Here is a 10,062-nt window from a genome sequence, read left to right as displayed (position 1 = left end):
TTAGGGGGAGGTCTACCCGCACATGGGAAGGAAGCCTTCCCAGTGGAACGGGTGGGTGAAAACAATTTGTTCCAAAGGCCATGAAGGCAGCAGAAGCAAGCACTGTGCAGCACTTAGAGCCTGGTAAGACATTGACAATGCCAACATCATCCAATGCATCCTGGGTCTTCACTGCTCATCCTAACTTGTCTTGCCACTGGACTTTGATGCCTGGAAGAGAGAGTGAGGCTCATGACTTTGTGTAATTCTGCCTCACTTCAATCCAGCATCAGGGTAAACCAAGACATCACCCATAGGTGATATCATTGGTCATCTTGAAAACAAAGGACCACCATCACCACCATCGCCATGTTTATAGCTTCAAGGACCATGTAATCTAAAATCCTCATCTTATAAATAAGGAAACTACTTGCCTAAGGTCATACAGGCGGTAAGTGTAGGAGCCAGGCTTTGAACCCAGGTCTTCTGACTTCCCATTTCTGGCCATCACCCTAAACCTGACTTCCTGTTTGCAACTTCCAACAGATGCTTCTTTTCTGGAGTCTCCATCTCGTCCCCCCTACTTGCCCTTGCCCGTGAGCACGACTGCACGGTATGAATTGCATTTGTCAGATTCCTGACTTGAAGGGAAGGGAAATGTGGGGGTGGGGGGTGAGAGGGGGAGAAGCTTGTTTTCTTTCTTGATTTAAAAAAAATAGCTCCCCATGGCAGATAGTCTGCTGCCAACTGGGTGCACGTTCAGGACGTGGCTGGCCGTGTGTGCCGCTGGCTTGCTTCTGGCCAGTTATCATTTTTTCAAATCTAAAAAAAGAGATTTTTCACCTTGATGTCTCCACCCAGTTCACCTCAGCAGCCGGATTCCAGGCTTTTAAACTTCACTAATGAGATGTATGAAGGGAGGGAGACCAGACTGCCGGCAGATGCTTTCTGGAAAGTGAAGTCTGGCCCGTGGTGGAGGGGTTCAGAGCAGGAAAGATGGTGGCCTTTCACCAGCAAATAGCAAATCTCCAGCCTGAGAGCAGGGCCTTCTGGGCTTGTTCAGAGAAATCCTGAAATCCCAGTGGGGCTTTGGTTAGGCTGGGGATTTACAGTCTCAGTCCATAACTTTTGTTGGGGGAGTGGGCTGTGGCTGGGGAAGCCTGACTGAGAAACATCAAGACAGCTGGCAAGACGGCTTAGTCAGTTTCTGAGCTTCCACCCTAGACTGCCGGCTTCCTGGGAATCAGTGCCATCTCTGGACTAGCCAGGGGATCCCCAGCCCTGGGGGTGTATAAGGAGAGAGAGGAAAAGAGAGCTTAGTGAAAATCTTAGTGGTGCTACATGGAATCCTAGACCATAAAAGCTGTGGAATCCTTCTGAGCCTCAGTTCTCCCATCTGGGAAATGGGTGTAATGATCTGTCTGTGCAATGGGGACATGTCCACTTCACAGGTGTAGCGAGAGGAAAGTCTCACAAACTCAATGGAAGAGTGAGGTAGTCTCATTACTTTGCCTTGGCTGGATTCCATACAGATATGGGGTGACTGCTTCTACAAAGCAGACATAGCTGAAGTGCTGCCATTCAGCTGGGCTAGTTTTGACCATGACCTCCCCAGGGGGACCTACCCCAGGGCCACCCACTAGAGGAGGAGGGTACCTCCCCAGCTCCTTAGTCTCTCACTCCCTACCACAAACTCTGGCTGCCAGGGCACGTTTCTGAGCCCATTTCTTTTTAAGAGAAATGAATATTTCAAAATAGAATATAAGGTATAACAATATTTATAGAATAAAATAAATACAGAATAAAAAATAAAAATATAGAATAAATAATACAATATAATAATAAGGCATAAAATAATAGAATAAAGGAAAGATTAAAATAAGAAGGCATTGAATTTGGCGTTGGGAACATGGGTTTAAGTCCTACCCGTGCTACTTACTATCTGTGTGAGCTTGGATCAGTCATTTCTCTTTCTCTGGGGCTCAGTTTCCTCCTCTGTGAAATGGGCTTTTTGTGTCATGGACCCCTTTGGCAGTCTGGTGAAGTGATGACCTCTTCTCATAATTATGTTTTGAAATGCATAAAACAAAATATACAGGATTGCAAAGGAATCCAATTATATTAAATATTATATATTTTAAATATATTCTATATAATTAATAAATACTATATAATTAAATAGTTATTGAATAATTTTAGGCATTTATGGCCTAAGAACTATAGCACAGTTGCCTAAAGAGTTTTCTCTGGCATCTCATCCCATGGCCCCAATAAAGGACCAAAAATAAAAGAACCAAAACTTTCCACTTGAGTTTCCAGAGTATCCAGCCCCCCCACCCCAATCAGGAATAATTACCCAAATTTTTACTATTTAAAAAAAATAAATCTTTACTTTCTTTCTTAAAATGGATGTTTTGGGTTCCAAGGCAGAACAGGAAGGAGAGGTAAATAGGTTTTAAGTGACTTGCCCAGGGTCACACAGCTAGGCAGTATCAAAGGCTAGAGTTGAGCCCAAGTCCTCCTGACTCCAAGCCCAGTGCTCTATCCATTGATCTACCAAGCTTCCCCTCATCTTTACCATTTAGGACCAGTCTAACTCCCAGGGGTGCTAAAACTGGCTCTAATTGGAATTGGTTGTGAAATTCTCAGTGTGAGCATTTACACCTCAGAAACTGTCAAATGCTACAAATCAGGGCTTAATTTATTGTTCTGTTGATTGTCTAGACTTAAGAAATCGATGGTGAAAACAGCAACCGTGCTGATTCAACATAAAGTGTGTCATGTGTAAAGTTGGTTTGTTTCAGAAAGCCTGGTTGTTAAACATTTGCCAGCATATTTCTGAGCTAGACCCTGCCAGGGACCCAAAGATTATGGACCAAACTTTGGTCTCAAGCCAATTCTTAACCCATCTGGAAGCCTCCAGAGAGTCGATGGGCTTTTGAAGTTCAAAATGTCACTGCCCCCTGGAGAAAGCATCCCATGACCCAATATCACCAGAGGGATAGACCCAAAGTAACAAAAGGACCTAGGTAAACAATTCAAGAAGCATCTTTCTTCTCTGCCTGGTCCTGCGCTTGGTACCAAGGATACAAAGACAAAAAGTCAATACTGTAAGCCCTCAAGAAGTTTACATTTTAAAGACCTGGGAGGAGAATGTGCACACAGATAGGTAAACATATGTACAAAGGGGAAGCTAGGTTGCTCAGTGGATAGAGTCTGAGGTCCTGGGTTCCAATTTGACCTCAGATACTTCCTAGCTGTGTCACCCTGGGCAAGTCACTTAACCCCCATTGCCTAGCCCTTACTGATCCTCTGCCTCAGAACCAATACACAGCATTGATTCTAAGATGGAAGGTAAGGGTAAAAAAAAAACAACCAACAATCTTTTGCAGACTCTAAAGTCCTATATAAATGCTATTACTACTATTAAGTGATTCCCCCAAGATACTACTTATGTAATCCCCCATTTTGTGAACCATTAACCCCCAAAGTCTATCTTTTTTGATTCTTGAAGTTCTATACTTTCTACAAATCCTGCCACCTCCAGGAAGCCTCCCCTGCCTGCCTTGGTCCCTTGCACTCTATCTTTCCTTTTGGCTATTCTCACATTATTGATCTGTGGAATTCATCTGATGATTGTTGTTGTTTTTCAATTGTGTTCAACTCTTTATGACCCCACTTGGATTTTTCTTGGCAAAGATACCAGAGTGGTTTGCCATTTTCTTCTTCAGCTCATTTTACAGATGAGTTAACTGAGGCAAACAAAGTGAAGTGATTTGCTCAGAGTCATACAGCTAGTAGCTATCAAAGGCCAGATTTGAACTTGTGAAGATGAGTCTTCCTGATTCCACCTAGGTGTCCCCATGTGGCAATTCATATGACATCTTTGGAATATTAATTTTAAAAATGTTTGTAATCTTTTTCCCCTACTAGATTACAAGCCCTTTGAGATCAGTGACTAGATTTAACTCTTTGTGTAGCATAAAAAGCCCTGGTTCTGGAGCCAGGGGACTGGGGTTCAAATCCTGCCTCTGTGATCTTGGGCATCACTTCTCTGGGGCTCAGTTTCCTTATCTAAAATGAGGGGGTTGGACTGGATGGTCTTTGAGGTCCCTTTCAGCTCTAAATATGATCCTCTGGGTCCTTGGTAAGAGAATAACTGGGATTCGTCTTCAGACATGAGCTAACCCCAGTGCTTCCTATGGTGGTGGCCACGTCTGAGGTTCTGTCACTCAGATGACATGTATTCTACTTGGAGCTCTAACACTTCTTAGCTATGTGGCCTGGGGAAATTGACTTCCCCTTCAGGGCCCTTATTTTTTCCATCTGTAAAACAAGGGGTCACTTAACCCTGCTGGCCTCAGTTTCCTCATCTGTAAAATGAGCTAGAGAAGGAAATGGCAAACCACTCCAGTATGTTTTGCCAAGAAAACTCCAATGGGGTCCTAAAGAGTGGGACATAATAGAACAATGATTGAAAACAAAGGGAGAAGGAGGAGAAGACTAAATGGAATCACAGGGTGTCCAAGTGAGAATCTCCTCAAATGATAAAACCAAGGCTCTTGGTAGTAGTGACTTGCCCAAGATCTTATAACCAGCCAGTGACAGAAGTGAGACTTGAAGCCAGTTCTCTCAGAAAACTATCTTATAACTATTTTTTAAATTGTTTGCTTTGTTCACACGTGCTTAAAATATTGCCTGTCCAATAACTCATGCTTATGTCATGCTTTATGGTTTTTAAGGCATTTCCCTCAATATAACCCCATGAGTTGGGTCCCATCCCCAGTCCACAGAGGAGAAATATGATGGCTACACTTCCTGCCAGCTCTCTAATTTTTATAATTCTATCATTCTGTTGCCTTGGAAGGCAGAACCACCCCAGAGAAAAGTGCAGTAGAGAAAACTGGGTCACTTTGTACCATTGTCAACCAACAGACCTCAAGCAGATCGCTTTAGAGACAATAGTGGGGCATAAGAGAAAGGGCCCTGGCTTGGGAGTCAGAGGACCTGAGTTCAATTCTTGCCTCAGCCATATATTCCCAGTGTGACTTGAGGGGAGTCATTTTACCTCCTTTGGGCCCTGAGTTTCTTCAGAAAAAGAGAATGGGCGAAGGCTGGAGGGTCTCTCAATATGTGTTCACCAGGCCTCAGATTGTGAGCTCTACTGTATCCTTTGGATGACAAATCTCAATTTAGAATAGCAGGACATGTTGCACATTGCTTTTGTCGATCATCTTTCTCATCTCAACACCCGACCCTTCTTCTTGCTCCCCGTGGAAAAGCAGCCCACAGATTTGGCCAGAGAAACCAGGAATGAATTTTTTATTTCCAGATGCCACGAATATAACAAAGCTCATGGAGTTGTTTCTTCTCCAATCTGAAGCAGTATTTGAGAGGCTCAGTGGGTGGTGCTACAGTATATGAACTTGAGTTTGAAAACCTAAACACAAGCCCTGAAACAGGAAGGAAGGAGAGAGAGAGAGACAGAGAGACAGAGAGAGAGAGAGACAGAGAGAGACAGAGAGAGAGAGAGAGAGAGAGAGAGAGAGAGAGAGAGAGAGAGAGAGAGAGAGAGAGAGAGAGGAGGGAGGGAGGAGGGAGGGAGGGAGGGAGAGGGAGAAGGAGAGAGAGGGAGGGAGAGAGAGACAGAGACAGTGAGAGAGAGGGGGGAGAGAGGGAGGGAGGGAGGAGAGAGAGAGGGAGGGAGAGAGAGGAAAGAGAGGAGAGACAGAGGACAGAGACAGAGACAGAGAGAGGAGAGAGAAAGAGGGGGAAAGAAAGGGAGAGGGAGGGAGGGAGGGAGACAGAGACAGAGACAGAGAGAGGAGAGAGAAGAGAGAGAGAGAGAGAGAGAGAGAGGAGAGAGAGAGAGAGAGAGAGAGAGAGAGAGAGAGGAGAGAGAGAGGAGAGAGAGAGGAGAGAGAGGAGAGGGAGAGAGGGGAGAGAGGGGGAAGAAAGGGAGAGACAGAGACAGAGAGAGGAGAGAGAAAGAGAGAGGGGAGAGGGGGGGAGAGAGAGGGAGGGAGAGAGAGAGAGGGAGAGAGGGGGGAAAGAAAGGGAGGGAGAGGAGAGAGAGGGAGGGAGAGAGAGGAGAGAGAGGAGAGAGGGGGAGAAGAGAGAGGGAGAGAGGGGGGGAAGAAGGGGAGAGAGGAGAGGAGGGAGAGAGGAGAAGGAGGGAGAGAGAGGGGGGGAAAGAAAGGGAGGGAGGGAGAGAGAGAGGGGGGGGGAGAGAGAGGGGAGGGAGGGAGAGAGGAGAGAGAGAGAGAGAGAGAGAGAGAGAGAGAGAGAGAGAGAGAGAGAGAGAGAGAGGGAGAGAGAGAGAGCCAAGGAAGAACAAGAGGAGAAAATAATTCCCTTCAAGCAGGATCTTATGCTGCTTCCTTGTCTCCCAGTGACCTGTTACATAGGAAAATGGCCCCCTTTCCCGTCCCTTGCGAACTGTCGTCCTCTGGCTTATTTATTTTGGGGCTTGCCGAATCAAACGGGCCTGTTTTCCACATGTGCTGGAGAACTCCTATCCCACATCCTACCCCGGAGATAAAAGCAGGGACATAAATTGCTCTGTGTTCTCGGCTCTCACAGGGCCTTGATCCTGAGAGCTGACAGGGATGAGCTGCTGCAGCCCGACATGGTTCTCAGCCGCTGCTCATATTTCCTGGTGAAAGAAACCATTGGCGTTATGAACGCGTTGGGGAGCCATCAAAGCCCTTCTTGCCTTGGGAGGGGGCTAGAAGTGAGACATTTAAGAAAGTAGTTTATCAGCAAACTAGCCTCCTCCGCAGCCGCCAACAGGAAGGAGAGGGTGAGGGGCTGGTGTCCAGGGGCCCTTGTTCCCAGCCGGAGGTGTGTGAGGTTTTTTAGGCCTTTGTTTTCCTTCCTGAGCCAAAATAATAGTAAGCACTGTCTGAGAGAGATTAAATCCAAGTCCTGTTTGCCCTATCGGCTGCCGCAGATACACAGACCCCTGTGCCCTTCCCTTAGAGGGAGTGAGCGTGGAAAAGAATTGATTTCTGGAAAATATGAACCTCACACCAGCCCAAACCCCATTTGGAAATAAATAAAAAGGCTTGGGTAGCCAATTCCTGGGTAGGAGATAAGTAACCCAATGAGAGAAGAGGAGAACTAGAAGAGTCCTAGAACATCGGATCTGGAGGGGACTATCTAGAATGATAGTTAGATTGGGAGCATAGCCTAGATTAGCAGAGCTGGCAGATTTGGGGACCCAGAATGCTAGAATGTAGAAAATCAGACGTGGAAGAGATTGGAAACAGAGACTCGGGGAGGGGTTTGGAATCTAGAATCTAGGATGTTTGAACCCGGAAAGTCAGACTTGGTAGAACAAAAGATGTCCGGCCATTACAGAATATCAGAGACGGAAGGATTCGAGAAGTCCTGCCTCTCGGTTTTTGTTTTTTTTTTCAGATGGATAAATTAAGGCCCAGCAAGTCCGTCCATCACCAAGATGAGAAGAGAACTCACATGTCTTGGTTCTTGGCCCTGTATTCTTTCTCCTAAAATTCTGCTGTTGACCTTGACATTGGCCCTTTTTTTTTTTCACGTGGTCAAAGATCTCTCTTCCCCTTTAACATTCTCAAGAGTCCCTAAACCAGAGGTTCGAATCTGGCTGTTATTACAGTAGGAAACTAAGGAGTGACCAGCCCAAAGGTGTCCGCTTCATCTTCAAGTGGAGGAAGAAACGGGAGTGGGAAGAGAGGGCCTCCAGCGCCCTTAGAGTTCCCTAGGAAAGGAGCCGGCCCCTGAGCAGGTGGCAAGCCCCCAGGCGATCTTCCTCCCCTTTGAGGAGGGGGGCCCTTCACAGAGAGCCCCCCGGGCAGCCAGGCTCTCCAGCTAATGTACACTGGGCGTTTTTTTGTCTCAAGTGGAAACAAGTCGAGCCACACCGGGTCAGTCCATTACCGCCGCCTCCCCCTCCCCCTAGTCCTCTCCGAGTATAATTAAGGGCTATTGCTGGTGCCAGTGACTGATTCCTAGGAAGCTTCGTGCTCTCTCTCGCCCCCTAACATGCTTGAAATATTTCCCCCTCTCAATTTATTCGTGATTTATCTATTTGACCCCCGAGGGCCAGACAGCCCATCCTCGTCCCTTTGTTTTTCCCCTCCTTGTAAAACCCCTTTTATGGGAAGGGAGGGCAGCTTCTCCGAGGGACTGACAGTTAACTTATTTTGACTCGGGCTGAGCCCGGGAGAGCCAGCCAGCCCGGATGGGATGGGGAGAACGGGGAAGGGGAGAGGGGCGCGGGACAGTTTGGCTGGCCCCGCAGATTGTGAGTGTGTGTGAGTGTGTGTGATGTTCTTTGGCTTCCTCCATCTCACGGGCAGCGGAGCTGGGGGGGGGGGGGGGGGCAACTGGGCACGTTGTTCTTCTGCCTCGCAGCATGGGAAGGGGCCGCCCGCGTTGTTCTCCCCTGGGAGAGGGAGAGATCTAGGACATCGGGTGGTGTGTTTGTGACCGCGAGGGGCTGCCCGGGCCACAACCCCGGGCTTCTCCCAGCTGGCTCGGAAAAGGAGACTTTTGCCTGAGAATCTGGAAGGGGAAAGGGGGGGAGAGTGGGGGGGGGGGAAGCAAAGCCTCCTCCAACTTAATCATATTCACATGACCAGCCCCTAAATAAGAGGGAGAAATAAAATGGGTAAAGAGAAAGGGGGAGGGAAGGAGCAGAGGAGAAAAGGGGATGGGAGAGGGGAGGAGAGAGGCGGGGAGCGGGTTGGTCAGCGGCGTTAGCCCTTCCTCCTCCTCCTCCTCCTCGTCGTAGTTCTCCTCCTCCTAGTCCAAGCCCTCCTTCTCCTCCTCCTCCTCCTCCTCCTCCTCCTCCTGCTTCCCCCGCTGGGAAGCTCCGAGGCAGCAGCCGCGCGGATGTGAAAGTCCCCGGCTAGGGAGGGCAGGCTGCGGGGCCGGAGTAGGAGGCGGACAGGACTTGGGCTGCGGACGGGCGTCACGAGAGCTGCTCGAGCCGCGCAGGAAACAGGTTTAGCATCGCGTGCCCCCTCCCTCCCCACTTCCCACCAGCTCCCCCCACTCGCCCGCCCCCCTCCCCAGTCCCTGCCCCTCCCTCCCGGCTCTCCGGCTGCTCGCTCCGGCGGCTCCAAATGCACTCGGCTGCGCTGCAGCTCAGGAGGCGTCTGGATGGCTCCTCCTGCCACGGGGGGCGCAGCCCGTAGCCCCCGGCTCCTGGGGGTGACGACCCCCCTGCCGCTGCCGCTACTGCTGCTGCTGCTGACGCCACTGCTGGCGGGGAGCTCCGCGCTGGAGATCCAGAGGCGATTCCCCTCGCCCACCCCGACCAACAACTTCGCCTTGGACGGCCCCGGCGGGAAGGTGTACCTGGCGGCAGTGAACAGGCTCTACCAGCTGTCGGGTCCAACTTGAGTCTGGAGGTAGAGGAGGCTGTGGGGCCGGTGCGGGACAACCCCTTGTGCCACGCCCCGCAGCTACCCCAGGCCTCCTGCGAGCACCCCAAGATGCTGACCAACAACTACAACAAAATCCTCCAGCTGGACCCTGGACAGGGCTTGGTGGTGGTCTGCGGCTCCGTCTACCAGGGCTTCTGCCAGCTGAGGCGCCTGGGCAACATCTCGGCGGTGGCTGTGAGCTTCCCCCCGACGGCGGACGGCGCCGAGCCGGTGGCAGTCTTCCCCAGCATGCTCAACGTAGCGGCCAACCACCCCAATGCCTCCACAGTGGGCTTGGTGCTGGAGCCGCCGTCGGGGGTCCTCGGAGGTGCCAGTCCTGGGGGAACCAGGCTGCTGGTGGGAGCCACCTACACAGGCCTCGGGAGCCAGTTCTTCCCCCCCAACCAAAGCCTGGAGGACCACCGCTTTGAGAATACCCCTGAGATCGCCATCCGCTCCCTGGACACGCGTGGCGACCTGGCCAAGCTCTTCACCTTTGACCTTAACCCCTCCGACGACAACATCCTCAAGATCAAGCAGGGGGTCAAGGCTCAGCACAAACTGGGCTTCGTCCGCGCCTTCCTGCACCCGGGCAGCAGCGGCGCCCCAGAGACACCCCACGGACGCGACGGACCCCAGATGCCCGCAAATCCCGCCTACGCCTACCTGGCCC

General features: G+C 50.2%; 1 protein-coding gene across 1 annotated transcript in view; it reads left to right on the top strand.

Moving 5' to 3' along the window:
* The first annotated feature begins 8,789 nt into the window (after positions 1 to 8,789).
* The window catches only part of PLXND1 (plexin D1), a 225,249-nt gene continuing 223,976 nt past the window's right edge, over positions 8,790 to 10,062 (top strand). The window contains 2 exon segments of the mRNA XM_056804691.1: positions 8,790 to 9,355; positions 9,358 to 10,061. Of these exon segments, the coding sequence (XP_056660669.1) occupies positions 9,124 to 9,355; positions 9,358 to 10,061 (936 nt within the window). The 5' untranslated portion in view covers positions 8,790 to 9,123.

Source organism: Monodelphis domestica, chromosome 7 (assembly GCF_027887165.1).
Source record: "Monodelphis domestica isolate mMonDom1 chromosome 7, mMonDom1.pri, whole genome shotgun sequence".
Lineage (NCBI taxonomy): Eukaryota > Metazoa > Chordata > Mammalia > Didelphimorphia > Didelphidae > Monodelphis > Monodelphis domestica.
The sequence above is the reverse complement of the archived record's forward strand: the minus strand, read 5'-3'. Positions and strand labels throughout refer to the sequence as shown.